The sequence below is a fragment of the Podarcis vaucheri genome, assembly GCF_965113315.1.
Source record: "Podarcis vaucheri genome assembly, chromosome: 11".
Taxonomy (NCBI): Eukaryota; Metazoa; Chordata; class Lepidosauria; order Squamata; family Lacertidae; genus Podarcis; species Podarcis vaucheri.
The window spans coordinates 63,482,686-63,508,864 of NC_138749.1; the positions used below are offsets into that span (position 1 = coordinate 63,482,686).

Sequence of the window (26,179 nt, forward strand, 5' to 3'; positions counted from 1 at the left end):
AGGCTCCACAAATATATTTACTAGGAATTCTCTGGTGAACCATCCATAACATATTCAATATTTCATAGTATATTATCAGTAGGCATCTGAGAGTATTTGATTACCTTAATATATGACTACTAATATATGACTAATTTGCACTTTCTGGAAAAAATATGCAAACCAAAACACATTTGCACCACTCATAATTTGGTGGTGCAGTTTTCCATCAACTAATGTTTACTATAATGTGTATAAAATGCAGAAATTATATTTAGGAAAATTGCTTGCTGAAATGTGTATATCAGGCAAAAATGCACACAAATACTGTGTATTATATTAGGAAAAATACTGAGAAGCCTGTGAAGTGTAGCTTTCAATTCCTTATGATGTCTCAGTCCACTGCAAGGGTAGGTTTGGAAGGCATGAAGTCAAGCCTGTTACAAACTGCAAGGAACTCCTCAGCCTAGCATTCCAAGCCCCTGGTTATAAATGTCAGTCTATCACAGATATTTTATGCTGTTTTATATTTGGCAGCTAACAGTACTGGATAGGGACGCGGGTGGCGCTGTGGGCTAAAGCCTCAACGCCTAGGGCTTGCCGATCGAAAGGTCGGCGGTTCGAATCCCCGCGGCGGGGTGCGCTCCCGCTGTTCGGTCCCAGCGCCTGCCCACCTAGCAGTTCGAAAGCACCCCCGGGTGCAAGTAGATAAATAGGTACCGCTTACCAGCGGGAAGGTAAACGGCGTTCCGTGTGCGGCTCTGGCTCGCCAGAGCAGCGATGTCACGCTGGCCACGTGACCCGGAAGTGTCCCCGGACAGCGCTGGCCCCCGGCCAATAGATGTGAGATGGGCGCACAAACCCCACAGTCTGTCAAGACTGGCCCGTTCGGGCAGGGGTACCTTTACCTTTACCTTTAACAGTACTGGATGCTTCATATTTGATACACAGCACCATTTGCTAGTTGCAGCCCTGAAGAATATGGGAAGCTGCCTTACAGCATGTCAGACCCTAAATCCATCTATCTCAGTATTGTTCACACTGATCAGCAGCCGTTTTCCAGGGTTTCAGGCACAGTATGTTCCCAGCCCTCTCCGAATAACCCAGAGATTGAACATGGGACCTTCTGCATGCAAAAAGCAGTTTCTGCACCACTAAGCGGTGGTCTTTCTTCAGCCAATGATCTTTTAACATTAATGCTGTGTAGGCTCTTGAAGGCTTCATAGTGGAGCTTCTCCCTCATTAGCATTTTGCACGCTCTCAAGAGGGGAATGTTTGCTTTTTTTAGCTTCAGGTATATGGAATGTTGAGACAGGTATTGTTACACCATGAACATCTCAATGAAGTAAAAAGAAGCTCACTGGGAACAGTATTTGATTAATATTCCAAATCAGTCTTACAGGTATTAGTTTGGCATGTTATTTACATCACTTTCCAAGAAGGCAAAGTTATAGTGTTGATAGATAGATGATAGATATATAGATAGATGATAGATAAATATTTTATTTCTAAATTAGAAATCCATAATTGTAGAAGCAAAAAATCATTATGCTACTTGTTATGTTGCTGAAACTTTTCCTTTGAAAGTAACAATGAGATAAAAGGGAAATGAATAATCAGACACTGTGATCAACTTCTATCCTCCTCTCCAAGCCAAGGATTTTGTCTTATCTCTCAAATACAACTGCTTTTGCTGTTTTCTCTATTTCTCTCCAAATGCATTTCTTTTAAAAACTATTTTCTATTGCAGTCCCTTTGATAAAATCAATTTACTTTATCATCAGAAAAGACAATATTCATGTGGGCTTTATCTTACTGATTAGCATTCATAACTCTGAGAACTCAAATTCTGAAGGCCAAAGTAATTGCAGAAAATAAACCAAGAAGAATAAAGACACATCTCTCATTCTGCATTATGAAATTGGACTGAGGGTGCAGACTCCTCTAGACTGGTATTTTTCTTTTTCTTTTTCTGCAGGTGTGTTGGACAAAATGTCATTTATGCAATAATAGTGCATTGGTGGTGGACTGTCCAAACAAATTCTGCTTTATCAGTTGCTTTGGGACAGGGAAGCATCTCCAAGGTCTTGTGAGGCCTCAGATGTGACTTCCAGTGTTTCACAAGGCTCCGGATGTTGTGTCAGGAATTTTTGTGGGTGCTCAGACACCCAAAGCCCCTATACAGTGGTGCCCCGCAAGACGAATGCCTCGCAAGACAAAAAACTCGCTAGACGAAAGGGTTTTTCGTTTTTTTGTGTTGCTTCGCTAGACGATTTTCCCTATGGGCTTGCTTCACAAGATGAAAACGTCTTGCGAGTTTGTTCACTTTTTTCTTAAAGCCGCTTGAAGAGGCGCAGTTGCGACGGACCGTGCTTCGCAAGATGAAAAACATCGCAAGACGAAAAGACTCGCGGAAGGAATTAATCAATTTCGTCTTGCGAGGCACCACTGTAGTTGGTTTGGGATGCTTTCCCAGTGTTACTATGTTATTGCCATCATGAAGGGCATTAATGCGCTACAGTGCAACAGAAGCAGGACGGCCCCCTCATAAGAACATAACAGTCTGCTAGATCAGGCTAAAGGCCTATCTACTCCAGCATCCTGTTCCTGAAAAGCCAGCCAGATGCCTGTGGTAGCCTGCAAGCAGGAGTTGAGCGCAAGGGCAATCTACCCTCCTGCCATTTCCAGCAACTGGCATTCAGAAGCCATTCTGACCATGGAGGCAGAGCAGAGCCATCCTGGGTAATAGCCATTGATAGCCATATCCTCCTCCATGTATTTGTCTGATCCTCTTTTAAAGCCAACTAAGTTGGTGTCTATCATTGTCTCCTCTGGGAGTGAATTCCATAAGTGCTGTGTGAAGAAGTGCTGTCTTTTGTCTGTCCTGAATTTTGGTTGCCCTTCTCTGAACCTTTTCAAGCTCCATTTTAAAAGCAGCAATGGGTCTCACTTTTAAATAAATTTATTTAGGAGGAAGATCCTAAGAGATAGATCAAGTGCAATCATGGATGGTATAGCTAAAAAATAGTGAGACTTCTTATAAATATATTTGGGGGGAAAGGATGTGAAGGGCTGTGAAAAGGACATGTTGTGTGTAGAGCGGGAGGAAATGAGCAAATATACACAGAGTTAAGCCTCTAACTTGTTGAAATGCAGGACTGCAGCCAGGGTAGCTGCCTCTGTTTTTGTATAATACTTTGTGCTACATCTTAGCATGTTTACATTTTTTCTGACATGCACTCTAATACCAGAAAACTTGATGCCATGTCAAATTAATATAATGAAATCTTTGGGGGGGGGGGATGGAGGGACTCTAAGGAGCTGCAGCACAAGTGTCTCTCATGCCATTCCACTATTGTGTCCGCCAAAGCCAGGGAAGAAAGGAGGAAGAAGAAGGGGGGAGAAACCACCCCCTTGCCAGTCCATTCAAGCCCTGGCCTTAACTGCTGAGATTGCTACCAGGAATTTCAATTAGTGCTAACTGCAGTGCAGGATTTCACATTCCCCCACCCTTTGCTCTGTTTTTGGGTCTTGTGGAGAAAGTTCATTAAGAACTAGATGGAGACCACCAACTTATTTAACAAAGCCCTTGCAAATAGACATCATGTTATTAGCGCAATGACTGGTCACTTCCAAACAGCAGGGAAAATCTTACAGAACTACAGTACATGAGTCTAAATGTGTTGGATTTATACGTGGGACATTCAGGTTGAAATCCATATACCCATTAAACAAACAAATAAATAAATCCCAGTTCATAATCCATAGTTTTAATCAATTGCTGTTGACCATTTTGAGCTCCGTTGAAGAAAGGTAAGAGTGACATGGTTTAGATATTAAATAAATAAATAACTATGGCATGGCACTCTGCTTTCTTCCTCTGTGAATAACCTACCACACAGCTTTAGTTTGCTTAGTGAAATGAGATAACAATTGTAAAACAGCTCATAGACTGCAAAGTGCTATGAAAATAATCGTGATAAATGATAATTCTGATTCCATAAACCAATCAGTCATTTAATTTATGCTAATTTTTCTGGCACCAGTGGTATGAGATTCTACAGTCCACACACAGTGTTTTATTTGTGGTTCTGATCTCAATGCCCTATGCAACACGATTAAGATATTATAGCCCAAAAGATGCAGAGGAATATACAAGTTATTTATTTTTATTTCCCTCTTCTGCCTTTTTCCTACCTATATTAAATATGATCCCTCTGTTGAGATTTTCTGAGGCATAGCCAGTCGTAATTTTGAGACTATTCAATGTGAAAATTATGCAGATGAAATTTTTTTGTCCTAACAGACCCCTAACAGAGAGAAGTGAGCTGTTAACAATTCCCAAACCCTTGGACCCTTAGCTGGCTTTCAGGTGACAAAGAAGTCTATAACAAGGCAGTCTTAGCATTCTCTGAGACACCAAACAAATCAGCACGCAGTGGTGCTGACTTGGGCCCCAGATTGTGGGTGCCCGGCTGTGACATCACAACATCACTTGCACCATCACGTGCGCATGTTGTCATTTCATGACATCACATTGCATGCTGCTTGGCCTCTGGCCACCGCTGCTGCCCGCTGCCTTGCCTCCACTGGCTCTCCAGCACTGCAGCAGTGGCAACTGGGCCAGGGTTTCTGCCACGTGGCCTCTGTTGGGGCCCACTGTGGCCACAGATGTGCTTGGGCACCCACGGTGGAAATTTTGTGGGTGCTGAGGCCCCCAGGGCCCCCAAGAGTTGATGCCTATATCAGCACTGCATATAATTTTAGAACCAGACATTCCAGTGATCATATGAAGTGACCATAGGATATTACATAACATGGGGGTCAAGATTGTGCCCTGTCACACCCCTCAGATCAACTGCCAGGAGACTAAGGCACAGCAATCTGTCTGAAACCGGCCCTCCAAGTAGGAGTGAAACAACCATAAAACAGAGCCCCCAACTCACAACTCATGGAGATGGTCTAAGAGGAGACTGTGGTTAACAGTAGCAACAGCCACTGAGTGATCCAGGAGAAACAACTTGGCCAGTTCCGTCCCAGAGCTAGGCCTGAAGCCAAGTGAAAGGGGTCAAAATAACAAGTTCCATCCAAGGGCGCAGAAAACCGGCTGCCACCTCTTGATGCTCTGCTCCCAATAAGATATATTGGTGATTAAGCAGTAGTTATCATAAGTCTCGGGGTCCAGGACTATTTTATGCATTACATGAACATTTTTATAAGCCACTTTAAATTTATTTATAAGTAAAACTGGGGGACACATTTCCTTAGAAAACATATCTATAGGCCATTTTCAGAATTGGTGACTTTGGAAACAAACTGCAGTGTTACCAGAATGTGAATGTTGTTCAGCTGAAGTATTATCAAAAACATCTGCTCTTCATTCATGATTTTAAATATAGTAGGAAGCATTTAATACACTCACCCACATTTGTGTCTAATTAATCCAGTGATCAGGGGCAGCCAAACAGGCAAACAGGAAGGTATTGCCCCTGCTACTCCTCCCCACGAAGCCTCACTCACCAGGGTCATGCAGCTGTGGAGGCTTCCTCTGACCCTGGTGGTGGCGGCAGGGGTGGGCGGGGAGACCACTAGTGTGCCACCCTGTGGGATTCCACCACCCAAGACGGCTGCTTCACTCTGCCAGATGGCTAGACTGGCCCTGCCAGCGCTACCTGGTAGTTGTGGATGGCATCCTTATACACACAAAGCTCACCAATATTTCCCGATTCACTGTGAAGGAAGATGCGGCTTCAGACACTCAATGAGAGGCAGAGAAAGACATGAATGAGACTTTTGAAAAATGAATAGGGAAATCCGTACACACATGAACTCACTGAGCTCTGGTTCAAGGTCTAATGGTTGCAATTCTGTAGGGACATTTACTGGCAAGTAACTCATTGGAACTTACTTCTGAATAAACATGCAAAGAATGTTTCTAAATACTATGAATGGACTGAACATATTTCCATTTCAATTTATGAGGCAAAAGTAGTGTTTTTCTTAGAAACCTCCCCAAATTCTGATGTCATAGAATATTATATTAACTTTGATATTGTTCACTATCATTTTCTCCCTATATGCTGCTACCTTGCACTCTGTCTCCCATCAAATTACTGTCCCTTCTTTCAGAATTTATCACATAGTTGAGCCCAACTAATCACTAATTACAGAGTAACCAGGGTGATAACTCAGCACTATGTACCAAATTGGATCTGGCTATGTGATGACATCACGGAGGCTAAACTAAGCCAGTTCAGAGAGAGGCAATATTTACTCAATAAGCCACACCGATCATCCCAGACCCAACCTGTTTGGTTGGGATCATTTTGTAAATAGGATGGTGTAAATATACTACGCAACCACTTTTGACCACAGTGAAGGCAAATTAAATAAATGCTTCCTTAATAAGTGAACATTTTCAAAGTTGTAACTGAACAGAAACAATTGCTTTGTTTATCTATATATTGAGTAAAAATTGGAGATTCAAAAACAGTCACTCTCCTGCTGGACTGGTGAATTTCTGTTTTACAGATTCTGTTTCTGTCACTGAGACAAAACCCATTAACCCTTTAACTGAACCAAACATGTGATTTGCATTATTTGATATTGATCATTCTTAATTTTAGCAATTGAAATGAGGAACATTTTTCATGCCGTTTGCATGCTTTGCATGTTCCAATATTGCAGAGCTGAAAAGTTAGCCAGGGGAGAAGGCCTGACATTTATACAAATGTTGAAGTGAACAGCATAATTGCACCATTTGCCCTGTAAACACAACAGTAGGTAAACAAGGATGGAAGGAGAGGAGAAAAGGAAAGGGAGAGCGGTGGGTGGGGTGGGGGGAGATGAATGCCTATTTCCTGTATTGGATGCAAAGCCACATGCAGAAATGAAGGCAGCTACCTGCAAACTGTAGTGCTTCCCTTTTCTTTGCCAATGGCAATTACTGAATAAATTAGGAAGACAGCTATAGATATAAATAATATGCCACTAAGAAGCAATGGCAGAGGGAGCCCATCATAGTCTATCATTAGATTATTTTCACAGCAAGATCTGACCCCATCCTTTTGCCCTTCAGACGTTATTAGAAAACATGTATATTTGCATAACGGAAATACAGATCAGCAAAATCACAGCTTGATTTTAAGCAGGATGCCCCCATCAAAATCAATAAAGTTGTAATCCTATGGACCATCAAAATCAATAAAGCTGTAATCCTGGATTAGGCTGTTTAAATTCAATGGGTCTTTATTTCTGAGTAAGCAAGCATGCCACTGATTGTGAATAATTTAAAAATCAGATAGACATCCTAATCCAGTCGAGTGATCCACACAGTTTCTCCTGGGCATGCCAGCTGTAGCAAGCACACAAAAGGCTGAGGAGGTCAAGCAAGACGACAACTGTTTCAGAGCTATGGTTGGCAATAATGCACATGGAACCATATGTTTCTCCCCATTCTGATTTCTATGCAACAGATTTAAGGAGTCACAAGCACTGAAGCAATTACACACAGACTTCCACCATGCACAGGATTCCCTGGATGAGAGCAGTGTATCATTTTAGATCTGTAATAGTTCTATGTACAAATAAATATTTTGTAGTTTGCGGAGTTTATTATGCATCTATCTGGAATGTTTATTAAGGCTGCAATCCTGTGCACACTTATCTAGGACTAAGCCCCTTTGAACTTAGTGGGGCTTGCTCCTGAGTAAACATGCATAGTATTGCACACTAATAATTATTTAAGGGATGACCAGGAATGGCTTTTGAAGTGGGGAGCTTCTATCCAGAAGTAACAGTATTTTGTTTCTTGAAAATGTAAACTTTAAGGTGCAATTCATAAAATTGGTTTAAGCAAGGAGCAGATGATTTCATTTAGAGTTTAATATTGCCACTCCATTATATTTCTGCTTCAGACTTAGCACAATGCATTGTTTAAACTTAGATATTTGTCAATGAAGAAGCAATTTTGAAAGATAAGTTGGGAATGTCAATACAAAAGGTAAATCTTAAAAGTGTAGTTCTTTTGGATTATTCAGGTGCAGATACATAGAACTGGTGTGCGGAAAAAGCCCTACTAGGATCAAACTGATATCTGTAGACTATATCATTTTCTTCATCAGTCACAGGTGCCAAACTTGCTTCCATTTAATATGTAACATCTTTATACTAGTTAAGCCAATCCTAAGTCCTCTGAAATCACAATTGACGCTAAATTTGCCTTTACTTATTTGCACTTCAACTCAGATTGGCCTGTCTGGAAAGATCATTTGTAATAAAACATTCTGATTCCCTGTGCTTTTCAGTTAGCTGTAGCCTGTGCCTTTGAGCAAAGCTCTTCTCTGGTACTCTGAAGGCAGGAGCAACCACCTTGCTGGAGCAAAACAGGTCTGGATCTGAACTGTGATTGGATGGGAAACTGCCTGAAAATTCTTTGTATGCTGCTTTCAGTTGCATCATGGACGAAATATGAAGTGTAAATGTAATAAATAAATAAGAATAAAAATCAATCAATTAAAATCTAGTCACATAAAATGCACAAATGCTGCATTTTTAATTGCATTTTAACCTGTATTTTAAATTGGGTCCCCCCCCCCAATTAAGTTTTTACTGTAATTTTACTGGTGTTAGCCACCCTGAGCCCGGCTCTGGCAGGGGAGGGGTGGGGTATAAATAAAATGCATTATTATTATTATTATTATTATTATTATTATTATTATTATGCTTTTGAATATGTGATGGTGTATTTGGGGGCAGGATATGTGCATATATTCAGCACCAAAGATATGGCTGCTATTTTTGTCATTTAGCTTCTTGTAAACAGTAAGCATTTCACAGTAAAAATCCATCTCAAGCCACATAACTCTGCTGAAGTGGCCTAGGCACAATTTTCTGGTGTCTGTAATTTTTAATACAGGTTCTTTGCCCATCCCAGAACCAGATCAGTGGGTTTTGCTTACCTGCAGAGAGTAGTACATGGTAAGAATAGGTCCAAGAACTTCACAAAGCGAAGAAAGCATTACACAATCATGAAAGGTTCACTTGACAAGGGAGCGCAGTCACTCTCACCCCAAGTGCACCCATAAGTATGTGCATTCCCAGATTCCTGTTGGTCACATTCATACCCTACGTTTTTGAATGGTTTCTTTAAAAAAACAACTCAGGTATAAAAATTTACAAAAGAAACGCAGTATAGAAAGTATCCCTTGGAATGCATTGAAGAATACTCCCCATGATATCACAAATCATTTGAAATGCACTCTCAGTTTACACAGGGAACTAGTCAGCCCAGAAACAGCAGAGCAGCATAAATTCATGTGTTTCTTCCAGCACAGATGGCATTCTTTGAATTATTCCGTTCCAAGAACCTACTTAGCTACCAATATGACCCCTCAATACTGTTGCAAAATTGTATTACTCTTTAGTGTGTACTGGATTACTTCACTCATTCATTCAAGATTATTATATTCTCCCCTTCCAGGGCAGCTAGCAAATGATCATGCAAAGTAACACATCATTTGAACAATAAAGTTGTCACAACAACAGTTCAGCAGTGAATATTATTGGTAAAATAGTTTACCCCATTATACAAGCACCATCTTTTCTTATAGATTTGTTTGAAACAGAATCTATTACTGTCTGCAGGCCACCTAGAAGCTTTCTAACTGAAACAACTCAATTCTTATCACAACTCTTTCCCTGTTTTCTTGCATCAACACAAATATGGGAGTATCCAACGCTGTGCACACAGACTTCTGTCCATGCAACCCGACCTCCCCTTGTTCTTGTGCCTCCCCATAATTTGCTCTGGAGGGTCCTTTGGGACTTTTAGGGGACTGCAGAGGTTGCAGGGGAAGGAGGTAGTTCAATTGTGCATGCAGAAGTTTGCTGTGCAAGTGGAGCAACAGCTTTGGATATCACCCACAGAAGTCTATGATCACTCACAAATCTCTCTGCAGGCAATTACTGTGCAGATGCAACAAAATATTAAATCCCAACACCTTCTGGAATATAGCACAGTATGTCATAATATGGTCATGCAATTTGTTAATTACAAAATGGGAATTAATAAAGGAATTATAAAACAATGATTGTGCATTGATCAGCTGAACACATATTTTCTTTTATTTTTCTCAGTGACATTGCATAGGTAGAATTACATGAAGCCTATACACCTGAGGAAAATTGTGCATAGAATTAAAGACTAATACTTTTTAGATTATAAAAGATCCAGCCAAAGTCCTTTCTTTAATATAAAATCATGCAAACAGCCATAAAATAGAACTGGAAGAAATGAACACAGCTATGGGGTTTTCTCTACATACAATGCTAGTATTGTCTTTTTGGACAGCCTCTATCGTGCTGTTTGACTGCAAGTATGAATAAGCAGGACAGAAAACAAAAATGAATTTTAAAGCCTTGTACTGTATATATTTTACATTCAAATTTCAGATTAAGGAACTGCAAAACCCGGCTGAAGTGCTACATGTTAAAATGGTCCAATTATATATTTGTCAATTTCCTTTTGATCAAGTTTCCCAGTCTTCTCTAAACCCTTTTACCAAACAACATTAACAAAATGTCTAATAAGACAATATAAAGCTACTTTAGTTATTCCTGCAAGACAAACTGAGAATTATCCAACACTCTGGGAACTAGGGGTTTATTGAGTTTTGGGTAGCCAACCGTGTTACTTATTAAGGCTGCAGTCCTAAGGACACTTGCTAGCAAGACACATTAGACACCATGGAACTTACTGTATTTTTCGCTCTATAACACGCACCCGACCATAACACACACATAGTTTATAGAGGAGGAAAACAAGAAAAAAAAATTCTAAATGAAACAGTGGATGTGTGATTTTTGTGGTTCATGCTGTGGCCACAGACATGTGATCTGACAGTGAGTTTGGGGTAGCCCAATGCAAAAATCCTGAGGATCCATGTGGACCCATGCTTTGTAACCACGTTTTTGCACCACTGCGGCCTCAGGCAACAGTGGGTGCGTAATTTTTTTTGGTGCAAGCTGTAGCCATGGACATGCTATGTGATCTGATGGTGAATTTGGGGTGACCCAGTGCAAAAACCCTGAGGATCCATGTGGATCCGTGCTTTGTAACCACGTTTTAAGTGGGGAGGGAAGGAAAGGCACTCAAGGGACAAGGAGCACGCGTGGGGTGGGTGGAGAAGGATGCTGCTAATAATGCAGAAGAGGCTCTGCTTCTCTCCCTCCTCCCTGGCTCACTGAAAAACTTTGCTGCTATATAGCCAGCTGTGTGGGGAGGAGAGAGGGACAGAGAGCCTGCTTGCTTTAAAGGAGCCAACCGGATAGGAGCCGCTTACACTCGTGTAAGCGGCTCCTCTCCTCTCCCGCTTTGCTCCTTTAAAGCAAGCAGGCTCTCTGTCCCTCTCTCCTCCCCACTCAGCGGCTCTTCTCCCGCTTTGCTGTTTCAAAGTGAGCCACGGAGGAGGAAAGTAAGGGGAACCATGGATCCTCTGCTCACAACTGCAGCAGATCCCCCCCACCATTCATAGCCATTCGCTCCATAACACACACAGACATTTCCCCTTACTTTCTAGGAGGAAAAAAGTGAGTGTTATGGTGCAAAAAATACAGTATTTCTGAATAAACGTAGGGTTGTGTTGTTAGTCAACTGGGTATGTAGAATTAAGGCAGCAAGGCTACAATCTGAACCATACTAACTGGAGAATAAACTCAACTGAACTCAAAGTCCCACTGAGCTTACTTCCGAGTACTTTGTAAATTTGAGATTTCCCCGCTTCCTTACTATTGGCTAAATCCAGAGGAACTTCCTACAGCAGAGTAAACCTTCTTTCATTAGAAGGAGCATCTTCTTCATCCAGAGGAAGAAGTTCCTCTGAATCCTACCTTGACAACATCCATTCAACTGGGTGTTTTAAAATTTACAATAAAATAGTTTCATATTCATACCTTCAAGAGGAGTTTGGAGACTGTACAGTTCTGTGGCAACAAAGCTTGGCAGAAATCCGTTAAAATCAACTGGAGTTTTACTACTGACTTCAGTGAGACCAGGACTGCACCCTTTCTAAAATGCTAAATGGTTTTATAGTTTTGATTATCTCAGGCAATGTTTAATCTTTTGCATTTCATAAAACTTCAAGCCACCAGATTTCACATGGGCATACAGTACACAGATTCTAATCTGATTTTTCTTGTTCATGTGAATAGCCTCAGGATAGCAAAATTTCCCTGTAGACTATGAAATAATCTCTCAAATAATGAGTTCATCTCATGAGTATCCACCACCAATGCTTGACCTTTTTTTTTCCTTGAAAGAATACTTTGTTTACAGAGCTTTTAATCCAGAGATAATCTAGCATTGTCTTAAAAAAAAAAAACCTTAGGTATTTTATTATACAGCCTCATGCTAGTTCTTGAAACAATTATAGTCCATCAGAATAGTTTGATAATAACACCATAAAAAGTACACTCAGTGTACTTTGCATGTTGAGATAAATTGCAAACACTTCTCAAAGTAAATTCTCAGCACTATGTGTTTTGGAAAGGTGCAACACAATGGACATGATCCAAACAAAGATTAAGCATGTGGATTTTCCTTTCCTTTCAGTGGGAAATTAAGCATTTGCTTAGATGTTCCTTTGAAATCAGTAGGGAGCCACTGACTGAGTTGGCTTGATCATGCACAAGGTGTGTAATTGTAGTTTAGACCTAAAAAAGGTAAGTCCGATGAAAAATGAGAGAAGTACGGTATACGAATTTGAAGGAACCAACATTAGATATTGGTAAGAAATTTGGTAACCAAGTAAACACTAAGAAACCCTTTGAATCAAAGGGCATTTTCAGACATAGCACAGATAGCAATTTATAGCCCTTATTGTATTGGGTGTACAGGCGTAAATGTTATTACTGCAGGAAATTACTTAATTTTAGTTTAATTCTAAAATGAAACTCACATTCCAACTAAGGTAGACTGCATTATATTTGAACTGGAAAAGGCAAATAACACATTGTAGTCATTCAAAAAGACATATAAAATAGACTGTCCCTGTTCACTGTAACCTTACCAGGATCTTGTACAATCAGTTTTCATAGAAACCATAGAAAAATGATTTAAATGGTATTCTTACCCAAAAATGAGTTATTAATATGCAAACAGTATATGACTCCATGAGTCACTGAGGTCTCTGTATTCTTCAGGATGCTCTTATTTAATGTTTTATGAATTTCTTTGCACTCTCTATCTAGCTCACTATGAGTTCTGTGTAATTACTGATAGTTGCTTACACTTCTAGTAATTAGTATGATTGTCATTAAAATACCCGTGGGTTGTCTTGTAAAGGTATGAATGGGCAGGGTCATGCACTGAAGACACAACATGGACTATGAAAGGGCTGACTCATGTATATTGTATTGGTACACTGGTAAATATAATTTCCATTCATCTGATGATTACTTCAATCAATATTAATTCCTGTGTGCTTCCTTTGTCTTCAGTTACAAGAGCAGACATCCTTCAGTTTCACAGACGCCAAGGCATTTTCCTCTGACTCCATTGTGTAAAGCAATAACACAGCTTGATGGCTTCTTGGGGGTTTTCCCTTCTGATATTGCTTTCTTGCCCTACATAACCATTACAAAAATATTGCAAGTGGCTGTTACTGGTACAATATATTCATAGCATTAATTTTACCCTTGCTTTACCTAGGAAGTCACAGAATATTTCATTTGATTCCAAATGCATTTGGATTAAAAGGGGTATGTGCTTTATAATGTGAGATATTTCTGTAAATTAACTATAAATTAATTCTTCATTTCCTAAAGTTTCTTGGCCTTCCTTTGAAAATAGGAATATGTTTCAATACTAATATCTAATTTTAAATGGAAAAAAATCCCAATACTGTTTAGATTAACATGGACAATTCAAAAGTAAGTTCTATATGTTTGGACCATATGCTTATTACTAGAATTATTTTGGTTTCATTGTTGAATTCCCCCCCTGATAATTTCATATCAATTTATTTGTTTCTTATAATATTCTAGACTGAAGGGGCTGCGTCTAACAGAATATAATGTTTAAAAATCTAAAAGGGGTCAAACATATGGCCAAGGAAGAATTGTTATTACTAAAAGTGCTTCAAATGTGGCTAAATATTTTTTTTAATTGTTCTTATATTTATTTGTAAGCACTTTACTAAAGTAAAACCTTTCAATATGTTATTTAATTTTTAAAAAAGTGAGAAAAGCATCATTATCAGAAAAAAATACTAATCTATGGAAAGAGTTTCAAAAAGATCATGACATTTTCAATTTCAGGCTAGATTTATGTAATATGAGTGGAAAGGTATCAGTCCATGCAAAATGAAACCAAGGTGTCCAGGTTACTCAGCAGTATCATACAGTATTGCATGTCCCCTAGATTTGTTAAGTATTGCTGCAAAGTTGGCTTGTGTCTTATGGTCATTGAAGGCCTTTCTACTCACCATTCCTTTAATAAGCCTGGTCGTATCTATTTATGCCACATATAAATAGCATATTTAATGGTCAATGGTTCCCTGAATCTTTTTCATTGCTCACATCAATAAAAACTGAACCCCAGTGGTGACCAACTCAAATAAAAGTATCAATTCTGGCTAATGTATTATGGATAGCTGTTGACTGTTTCACAGATATTGCACCAAATCAATTAAGAATAAAAAAAATCATTCATTAGGATGGCATTCAGAATTAATCATCATGTTTCAGTAACACGCAATTATTGATAATTAAATGAGAAATTTATTTATGTTAATAATCTTGCAAAATTACCTACATTTCACTGTCAGACAAATTATATATTTTGAGTCATGAAGATTGAGTTTTATGCATTTTTTTGATAATCCCCAAAACCTCCAAATTGTTGGGGGAACCATTCTACTTCCTAGGGGCCTATTCTGAGGCTAAAAAGAATACACACGCACACACCTGAATGCCAGATTTGTGAAGCTGAGATTGAATGCATTGTTGCCACTGTAAAGTTTTAAAAGTACAGATTTGAAAACAATTTGCGATGTATTGGCTTAACACATCTTTACAATAAATGATGGGTTGTCGATACTTATTAGTGATAAGGCATGCTTAGGATATCATCAGCTTCAGTTAACCTTGTCACTTCTCTACCATTTTGGTTACAGACCCAGCAACACTAAGAAGTATCAAAACCCTCGACATTTTAAGTATCCCACAGAGCATCAAAATCCATGGGGGTTTTTTGCATGGGAAAGCCACAATTTAGATGTGTTTGTTCTTTTAAATCAGGACTACCCACCGATTCTATAAGTATGTATTTTAATGTGAAAAGGTGTTCAAGAGATGTTGCATTTCTTTTCTTTTTGGAAGAATCAGGCAGTGCCTTTTAAATTTCCAGCTCAAATGGGCATTTTAACAATTGCATATGAATTCTTTAGTTATTTTTTTTTCTGTCAGCTCCTCCGTCCTCACAACCACGAACAATTCTGCGAGTCAGAGATCTTTTAATCGCAAACTACAGCGATTAGTTGAAGAGGGCAAGACCAATGTGGGAAACGCACCAAGAAGCGTGCATCAAACCAGATGCTAAATACACTTCTGTGGTTCCGTTACACAGTGGCAATAGCAGAGAATTCTTGAATTACAGGAAAACGTTAACTTGGCTCTTCCCAGGCTCCTGTGAAATTTTGTTGCACAAGACACGAGAGAATCGCCTTAATACAGAGAGCCTCATTCTGGGATCTGAAAAAACACTGCAACTCATCGAATTCTGGTCAGGGCAGGGATACAGCACCCCTCGGGATTTTAAAATCAGACCGAACCCCCTCCTCATCTACCCACGCTTCAGACGTTACTTTGGCAGATCAACAATTCATTTCTGCCGCCCTTTCGCCTACTTTGACTTGAAGTTTGAAGTTCAACCAACCAGAAGGGGCGGAGATGGAGAGGAGGAGAGGAGCGAAAAAATGCGGGATCTTTCGAAAGTGGAGATGGTGAGATGTATATATATCGCCGCTAAATAAGACCTTTATCGCCTCCTCTGCTATAACCGCGTGTTCAGCCTCGCAAGGTTAACGTGCTTTGATTTTGCTGAATGCCAATAAATCTATTGATTCCCGTGTCCTCTTCCCCTTCAGGGACAGAACTGAAAATGCGGTGTGATTAATATTCCATTAACAAACAACTCCGGTCCTAAATCGAACGAATCGCCCCTACAGTATTGTACTAGACCTTCTCTAGGATTGTGGGCTGGAGGATCCTAGATGAACCCGGCGGCGTTTGGGATACTCGCTGTTGTTGCTTTAAATGAAACAAAAGACATATCGGGGTTCATTTGGCACCATTGTCCCAGCAGAAGGAGATGTCCAAGGGAGAGGCGTTTTGAGTCCAGCTTCAATCTGAGCACCGGTGCGAACCATCTTTCCTCGCCATGAAGCCCCACCAAGTGCACTGGGCCTGAGGATGTCAGCCTAACCATACTGACTTGGGCTTAAACCGTACAGAGGACGGTGAGACTTGCTTCCGAGGAAGCGTGCATAGGATCGGGCTGCGCGATGCGGGCTTGGAGCGCAGCTTTAAACTATTAGAAGTCTGTCATGTTGACTTACTAGGTCGATTTATTCTATCTGCGCTTCGTGCCAACGTTTCATTTCATTGCTCTTCCGTGGTAACAAAGGCCCGTTACTCATAAATGCAAGCAAATTGCTCAGTACACCCAGATTTATTTAGGATTTGTGGTCAGATCCAGACAAAGTTGCATCCGCCATTGTGGACCCCTAACATGGGACGAAGCCTCCGCCTACAGCGGTGGATGACGGCAGAGCTGGTAGAGGGTCAGCGCGGGGGAGAGAAGAGGAGAGTCTTGTTGCACCTTAAAGCCTACTAGGTTTAACTTAGCAACTTAGCTTTTTCGGACTGGAGTCCACTTGGTCGGAAATGAACTCTCTAATCCAGGAATGCGCGTGGGCCATGAGATATTTGTTGGGTTTTAAGGTGCTACAAGACGCCTCGATGTTTCACGTATCGCTATACCCAACCTATGCGCCCCCAGTCAAGCTTGCACCCCTATTGCAAGAAGGGCCTATGCCGGCAACCAACACAGGAGCCAGCCGCCTTCGCTGTAGCCTGGCTCGGGGCTGACTCTTCTCCCGCCCCGTAGATTTCCAGGCTGGTGGACGCCATTCGCTCCTTGCTTTGTGGTGGAAGGGGCCGGGAGCGAGCGCGAGGCGCAAGTCCTTGGGGCGGGATCCAAAGGCCAGCTGCCCACCTCGGCTGCCCGTCTGAAATGCAGCCGCCGCCTGGGAAGAAGGCCCAGAGATCCGCAGGTTCTGCATCCGCGCAAATAGGGTTTGGATGGGCTCTTTGCCGCGGGGGCCGCAGCCTTCAAGATCCCCCCGAGCTTGCAAAGCTGGTGGCGGACGTCGGGGAGGGGACGCGGGACACCAGGAAAGGGGGCGGGGGGGGGGAAGAGAGTTTCCCCGGACTGTTTCCCGACGGCGAGGCCCTCGAGTCGGCCCCGATTTCACCCCCGTCACAACAAAACGTTCAAAACGGCGAGCGGGAGGGATTCCTGCCCTGTCCTGGTCACGAGAAGGCCCTTCTGATTGGCTCTCTTGCCGCCCTGCCCGCCCTCGGCCGAACTTTCGGCTTCTGGGGACGCGGGGGCGGGCCTTGCCGGGAGAAAGTGGTCTGGGTGGCGGGGCCCCGTCACCTGCACGGGGCGGGGGGAGAAGGCGAAGGGGGCAAGGAGGTGCCTTTGGTCGTGCGGGACACGAGCGAGAAGATGCAGAGGCAGAGAGATTGTGGGCCGGCAGAAACGGAAGCAGCCCCGGCGCTCCCCTTCGGGGCCTCATCCGTGGCATTGATTTCAAAGCCAGCAGTTCCATGTGCCCTCGTGCAGCCGCGGAGCGCGGTGGGAAGGCACTTACTTGGAAGTAAATGCCGCTGACTTCTTGGGCCTTAGCTCCTTCCGGTAAAGGTTAGGGCTGCCAAACCAATTTTACTTAGGAAGGGGTAAAGTCCACGAATCCAGGAAGGTCCATCGGAGTTTTGGAGCGGATGTGAATTTCGCATCCTTCGGGAAACCACGGGGGGCACCTCTTTCTTCGCGTTTTATTCAGGCAGATTTGATGACATGGTGCAAAGGCCGTTTTTAAAACTAGATGAGAGCAAACTTGCACCCCAAGTGTCCTTGGAAATAAGTCGCACTGAGTTTAATGGGACTTCATTCTGCGTAAGGGTGAACAGAACCGGACTGGTGGGTGGGGAACAGCAGATATTGTAAAAGCAGCACATTGCGGGTGGAGAGGAAAGCAGACATATACAAACGAACCCCGCAATTTTTCGGTGGGAAGGGACTATTAACTCAGCCTTTCTATATTTTCCCACCGAAGCTTCGTTTGCATCTGTCTGTGGAGTAATTGGAAAACCATGTGTCAGTCCTGCAAATTTATTTTCAGGTCGATTCTACGTGCAAGGAACCTACAGTCCAAATGGAACTGCCGTTCACGCATATGTTAAGGAAGACGTCGGCAAGATGTGTGTGTGTGTGTGGTGTCCTGTGATATATAGAACCTATAAAAATATTTATGAAAGAAAAGCGCTTGGAAAATCTGGATAGCTTTCGCTGAGTAATCTCTGCCTGTCAGGCGCTGGAGACTGGGCGGAGGGGATCCTGCCCTGGTCTCTGGACTTGTTTTCTCAGCCGAAAGAAGTGGGTCAGTGGAGCACATGACAAGCCCCGGCTCCAGCACAGAAACATACAAAAGAGACAGACAGACGGAGAAAAGACAGCAGATGCTGCCGGATTCATAGCTTAGGTAAAAGCAAAACAGTTGGGTTTCAGACCAGACAGTGGCTGGTCGGTCTGACACAGGCCCTTTATTGAGCCTCAAGTCAGCTACACCTTCTAGATCCCTGCCTGCCCCTTTTTGTGCTCAGCAACCCAGTTACTGGACGTGCATGGTCCCGATCCTATTGCTTGCTTACTCGAAAGTAAGCTCAGTTGGTAGCTATAGGGTTTGCTTCCCCAGGTAGAAATGTCCGAGGTTGGTCGACCTGCAGGACCATTCAAGTCGCATAGCCAGGTCATCGCTCGCCAACAACGCTCTTCGAAGGTTTACATTACTCGGGTGAAGGAGAGCCTTCCCTGGCCAAGGGAAATGGGAGGCCGCCGCAGAAGTACGCGAGGTTTCCGAATCAGAGAAGTGCCTTATCCGAGTCCAGAAGGCGCTTTCCCCAAAACCAAGAGCGGCGCCTTCTATTTTGGCAGCGCATTTCTGCACATCTGGTGGTTCGCTTGGTTTTCCACTGGTCATGCTTGTCACCTCTTCATATGACCCAACAGGATCTGGTCCTCCAAATATCCCAACACAAAAATGTCGATTCAGCGATGTCTACTTGGAAGTCCCATGGAACTCAGTCCGACCACGCAACTCAAGCCGGAGCATGCCCTCCCCCACCCCCGAAAGAAATCCCACTCATCTCAAAGCGGCTTACTCCCTAATAAGTGTGCTTAGCACTCGCTGTGCACACCTACCTGAGAGTAAGCCCCATTGAACACAGCAAGGATTACTTCCGAGGAAACATGCACGGCATAAAAGACTGTTAGATTCTAATGGGGTTGTCATGTGTCCTCTTTTTCTAGGACACGTCCTCTTTCTCGGGGGCAAAATTTGAGACAAATTGCATTTATTTGCTTTGAATGGCCGTCATTTTGCTCTTCAAAATATAGCAACTCTACAATGCTGCAGTAGCTCCACTTCCTACATAAGCCGGGTCATCCGTCTGGGTCCCCCCCCCCCCCAGCATGTGTGGCGTGTCCTCGATCTTACTTCGAACTTCCCACCCCGTGGTCCCATTCCATCAGAAAAACAGGACTCAAGAGAAGGCCGGAAGGAAACAACCCCAGATTTCCGCAGCCGAGCCTCTGAAACCCAGTTCATCTAAAGTGAGAATCGAAGCTGAGAATGGCTTTGAGCGCGTGCAGAGTGCATTTCTGAGCTGCGAGGTCAGAAAGCCAACAGGCCAGCCTCACCCCAGGAACCTTTCCATACAAAAAGATATACATCTGCGTCAATGGAGGGGATATGAAACTCCCGGCTTCTTCCCAGCTTTTCTTTACTCCCCCCCCCCCCCCGCCCAAAGTGCTGCTCCTTCTTCCTCCACTCTCCGAGGCCCAGCAATGGCAAGGAAGCGCCCACGGCACTTCCTGCTGTCCGGCCTTCTCCGGCCCTCCACAGAGCACAGGCCGCCGCTCCAGCAGGGTCGTTCCGACTGCGCGCGCCCCTCTACGGGCCGGCCTGCTTTCAGCTGCGAGCACCCCTGACTGACCTCCGCTCCCGGGGAATCATCACCCGCCTTTTTGTCCCTAGGCTCAAAGTCATCCCGCAACGCACAGCACCTCTTCCCCACAGCCACAATCCTTACAGGCATGAAGGAAACTGCCCCTTTCACATCAACACCTAGGGATCTCACCCCCCGCTTCTGGTATTATTAGTATTAGTATTGGTATTAGTATTATTTAGTAGGAATCGGGAATTTCGCTCCGACACCGCACTCGTACCTTTGCCTAGAAACACTGCACAAAAGGAAGTCTGGATGAGCCCTGAGTCTCTCCTTAGATCAGCAAGTTAAAACTGAACCCCTCGACACCCCCACCCAACCACCCTCAAAAACCCAACCCCAAATTATTTTCCTTTGCGCACGGCCTGTCTCCAGGGATCTAGAGGGGAGTGAGACGGTTACCGAGGGCGCGCACACAGAGAGGGGTTTTTTTGCTTCCCCATCATACCAAGTTAACATACAATTGGAGGGCGCTGTCAATTTTTATCTCCGCTTTTGCCTTCCCCGTCTCCTACTCGTTTGCGGGAGAGAGACAGCAGAGACAGAAAAGTTCACTCAGCAAATACACATCCAGCAGCCAGCGTGAGTTGAGTTTGTGAGACTCTCCCGCCCCTTTCCCAGCTTTACCGAAGTCTCCTTAAAAGGGACCCGGGTTAAGTAGGGAGTGGGTTAGATATTGGGAGCGAGGAAACGCGCAAGCGCCCGTCACACCAGACTTCTGAGCGGCCCAGTAAGAGCGAGCGAAACAGAGCCATGCGCCATCCTGAAGTTTGCGTGCTTGGGTAGCGAAGAAACAAGGGTGCCTCTTCTAAGCTACCTGCTAGAGAGTAGTGGCCTTACCCTGTTCAAAGGCACCGGCCGATCCACTGCTGAGTGAAGGGGCGGGAAGCCCGTTGGGCCAAGAGCGCTGGTCAGAAGACCAGCGAGAAAGCTGACCGCAAGCTCCGTTAGGCGCGCAAGACAGAAAGATGGAGCAGCGCCACCGGCGCGGCCGAAGGCTTCTGGTCCAGCGGAAAACGCGCTGGATGGGAGAGTAATATGCATTCCTCTACCCCCCTTTTTTTGGGTTTTAGGTGGCAATCCTAACCCCACTTACCTAGGAGTAAGCACAATTGACTTCAATGGAACAGACATGATTAGGATTGAGCTGTAAGTCTATCATTTGAAAGACACTTTTGCACGGAAGGAGTGATGTAAGAAGGACATGAATTGGGTGAAAGGCGGTATACACATTTTAATAATAATAATAATAATAATAATAATAATAATAATAATAAACGTTGGGCTGGGGGTTTTTTGGACTCCACTCCCTGCGCCCCCCCACCCTCTCCATCCAAGGCTTTGGGAACCTTTCTAAACAGCTTTGCGATCTTTTCTGACGGAAAGCGCGGTATAAAAGCACTTGGAATAACAACATCAATATAAGGATCAGGCCGGAGAGGGCCCACGGCAGCAAACTCGAGTTTCACTGGCTTTAGGGAATACGAGGCTGATAACTTGGAATGCTAGGATCCGCGTGTGGCCGCAATAACAGTTGAGAGTGGACTCGTGGAGTGGTGCGATGTGCTTGGGAAATGGAGGTTGGGAATGATGGCTCGGGTCTCTTTGGGGGAGGAGAGAGAGAGAGAGGTAAAAGCAGGTGTTGGTTCAAGGAACTCCTCGGAAATTAAAAACGAGTCGAGTCAACATGCGGGGAGACTTCAGAAAAGTCCACTCAGCAGAATAAGCTGGGGGGGGGAGGGGAGCTCGTCACATTTTGAAGTAGTTGAAGGAATCCACGTTACCATCTAAAGAGAGAGCCGCTCCTCCCGCACGTAAGGCCATGGAGTCCGGAGCCTAGAATTACCTAACCGCACCTCGGGGGACTCTCCTGGCCGAGGGACACCCCGGCAGTCCTTCCAAGAGGCAGGATCCACCGCCGCAGGCAGCTCAGTCCCCTGTCCTTCAAACATTTCAGCTCACCCCCCCTTCCAACCCCGCCTCCCCACCCCTACCGCCAGCCTTGGACTCGAACAGTGATGCCAAAGGACCGACGGTGCCACGAGTGGTGAGTTCCAAAGAAAGACAGTCAACGAGAATGGGAAGCCAGCAGGCTAAGCACGAGAGAGATGCCTGTCTGTGGGGACCACCTGCACAGGTGGACGAAGGTGCCCCACTACTCAGACACCAAGGGGCCCAGGAAGAGGAGCCATCTGTGCCAAGGGGAGCCTCCAGCTGCCGCTCCTTCCCCCGGGACTGCAGAGGGATCGCGGCCCCTCCTAGAAATGGGCGCGTCTCAAGTTTGGGATGCTCTGCCTCCGGTCTTTACCTGCACCCCTTTGGGCTAAGTTGCACTCGGTGCGCCGACCAAGACATTCCGGCTCTCCACGCAAATACGTCCCCCCCCCCCCTTATTCTGAAAAGAAGAGCGATGCTCCCTTTCTCCATCCCTGAGCACCGGCCACCTGCTTAGCGGATGTGGGCGCCCACCGGGAGAAGACCGAGTTGGGGGGGCTCTGTTCCGAAACTCGCTCCAAACTCTGTGCCCGCCTCCCCAAAGAGCGCGCCTCCAAAGCGCCTAGTCCGCCTCTCTCCCCAGGAAGTGTGTGGTGCTGAACTCGCACCCACAAACTTAGAAGACGCTCCAGGAGAAGTTGTCACGCAGGATGCGGCTCGTGGAACTTCTGCTGGAGTATCAGGAGAAGAAGGCGGAGAAAGCGCTCCGGCCCCCCTGAGACACCTTTCATGATGATGATAATAATAATAATAAAAGACATGCTTCCGAAAAAGAGAGACACGAACGTGAGAACTTTCTGACAACGTCAGCACCCATTTCCTCTCCATCTCTGATCCCTTCTAGACGCCCCCCCCCGTCCCGCCAAGCCCCCTTTGGGCCGCCCGACGCCCCGCTCTCCCCGCGGAGCCCTTACCTCGCATGATGCTGGCGCTTCCCTGCTCCGCGCAGTCATGTAGCTCCCAGCTTTAAAATCCCCTTCTCGGCGAGAGCGCAGGCTGCTCGGCGGCGAAGAGCATTCCTCCGAGGCTGCGCTCGCCGGGGCTTCCTCTCGCCCGCTTGTCTTTCTCGCGGCCGGAGAAGCGCCTCCGCCCTCCGCCCGGGGTCTTTCTGGGTGGCGGCGCTTGGGCGCCCGGGCCGCCCCTCCTCCGCGCTGGCTCTCCGCGTCCAAGGCGCCCCCGAGCGACTCCCGAGATTTCTTTTGTGATCCCTTGAAGTGAGGAGCGCCGGCCGCGGCGGCGGCGGCGGGAAGAGGCGGGCGGGCGGGCGGGCGGGCGGGCGGGCGAGGGAGGCAGGGAGGGAGGCAGGGAGGGAGGGGGCTGTGGTCGCCTTGTCAGTTTCGGAGCAGGAGCGAGAAATGACGGCGGGCGGAGGGCGCGAGGGGGGGGGACGGGACGGGAGTTTCTTTCTCGAAGAAGAAGACGCCGAAAGAGCAGGGGCGTGGGGAGGGCAGAGCCTGTGCGTTTCTCACATGACCCCCGCGCCCGTCGGAGCAGCTTTCTTTCCCCGGCTTCGCTTTGGACAGGGACGCGCCGAGCGCGGGAGACGGAGGGCGAGAGGTGCTGAGGGAAAGCTGGCGAGAGGCTTATAGCGGAGGGCGGGCGGGCGGGAGCCGGCCACTTCAGGCCCCGCCCACTGTCAGCGCCTCGGCCAATCGGAAGGCGCCCGAGGTGGGAGCCCGGCGGAGGGAGAAGCTCCGGCTCGGACGCGGACGCGGGGGGGCGGGGCCAAGGAGAAGGCGCGCCGGCGCACGGAGACGCGGAGCGGGACTGGGCTGGCGCGCCTCTCGCTGGGGGACGAGGCGCCGTGGGGGAAAAGCTGCGCTCTCTCTCCAAGCCGAGGAGGCCCGGGAAGGACGTCGCCCTCGGGAAATGTGCGCCCTCAACCTCTGCCAGTCCCTCCCCCGCGAAGAACTCGAAGAGATTATCAAAGGAGAGGCGCGCAGATCGCGGGGCTGAGCAGCCCGAGCGCCCCACCCCCGTCGGGCCAGCTCCGCTTCAGGCTGAGGGGGCGCCCTGTCCCGTCGGGGACTCCCTTTGAACGTCCCGCGTGGACCTCCCCCCCCTCTCTCTGCTCTTCTCTTCCTGACCCAGAAGATGCTCTTCCTGACCCAGAAGATGTTCCAAAGGAGGCAAACCGCGGAACACACATAATTTATTGTTTCTTTCAAAGAGTTGTGAGAACATCCGAAGAAGCTCACGCCATGCTTCTGATTCAGGAGGCTGTTGCATGCCAGAGAAAGCCAGGGAGACCTCAAAGCAGAGCACCTGTGGCCTCCAGATGTTGCAGGATACCTGGCCATTGCACTCATAGGAGTTGGAGTCCAACAACATCTGGAGGGCCATAGTTTCTGCAACCCTACTTTAAAGTGCCACAATGTTCTCTCCTACTAAGGATTCAGGGTGATTGGAGATGCTGGGGTTTCTTTTGTTTGGATGTCAGACATACTAATTCAGTGTAAGAGGCACCTGCAAAATTTGTGAAGGCAGTGATGAATCCCCCATACTGATCTCCAAAATAGCTGGCAAGCTCAGCATAGACAGGACTGCCCAAACCTAGGATTTCAAAGCCCCTGCTTTGATTGAAGTTTCTACCTCCTTGTCTGGTAGGTACCGAAGTGTGGCATCCAGAGGACATGCAAATCATGTTGGAGCAATTCCTTTGTGTAGTTCTGTTGCCCAAATGTATACACTGAAAATTCAGCTGCCAGTTCAACTGCTGAAGTCTTCCATTTGTACAGTGATACTGCTTCAATAATAGGCCTCTTCATAGGTTCTCTCCATGCAGGGTTGAGCATGTTGACTCTACCTGCACATGAGGCAGGAAAGGCAATTTTGTGTGACAAGGCTTGTGTGAGGAACGTTGCATGATCAGAGTTCTCAATCATAGTCTATATAGAAGCACCTTGTACTGCATATGTGTGTGTAGAGGTCAAGGTTGGGGCTAGCTGGTTAGCGGATTTCAGGGGTGGATGCATCAGATTGGATTCTAGTCCTTTCCTCCCCACGTTCAGTGAATGTAGGGAAGAATGTCTGAGCTCATCAGAGAGGGATAGACAAGTCTGTTAATACCTATTTCTACCAGTTCCTCATCTGTTTTAGGTTTAAATTCAGTTTGTCCCATTGCCATGTCAGTTTGCAAACTTAAAAATAAATAAATCAGCACCAAAAATTATTATTCATTGCATGCACATTTCTTGTATAGAATCATAGAGTTGGAATAGACCACAAGGGCCATCGAGTCCAACCCCCTGCTAAGCAGGAAACATATATACTCATTTTTCTTTGGTGGTTTGACTGATATACACATGTTTACAATAAATTCCCCTAATACAAAACATTTTGCACATATAAATGCATCTTGTGCACACTTCCTCTTAAGAGGCACTTTTTTGCATGTATTTTTTTGGTTGAGAATTCAGTTGCAAAATTCAGGTAATTTCACATTCAAGTTGCAAACTAGGATTTTGGTCTGAGACAATGAACAATGTTTTTGAAGTTTTATGAATATTGCTTTCAGTCTCATAGAATTCAGAATGACCATCAGAATTTTTGAAGCAAGATGCAAAATGAATGGGACAACCATATTCAATCCCCTCTTCCTCCTATTCCTCAAATGTGGTGAGAAGCATTTCCTGCACTTCCTGTTCAGTGCTAATCAATGCAGTATCAGCAATAGTATGCGCTGCAGTTTAGAAATATTCACACGACGATTCTTGTTGAGCTAATTCATTGCAATTTAGGCATGCTAAATTTTTTTCCTTATTATGCTGTATGACTCTGAATAAGAGTTAGCTAAGTAGTAATGCATGCCTAGTAATGAGTGGGGGGGGGGAACAAGAGCACATAAGAAGAG

At 45.2% G+C, this 26,179-nt stretch overlaps 1 protein-coding gene across 1 annotated transcript in view; it reads right to left on the reverse strand.

Moving 5' to 3' along the window:
• RORB (RAR related orphan receptor B) overlaps positions 1-23,401 on the reverse strand; it is a 149,442-nt gene extending 126,041 nt beyond the window's left edge. Inside the window, exon 1 of the mRNA XM_082241608.1 lies at positions 23,241-23,401. Coding sequence (XP_082097734.1) covers positions 23,241-23,247 — 7 coding nt within the window. The 5' untranslated portion in view covers positions 23,248-23,401. The remainder of the gene's footprint in view (positions 1-23,240) is intronic.
• Between the last annotated feature and the right edge of the window lie 2,778 nt (positions 23,402-26,179).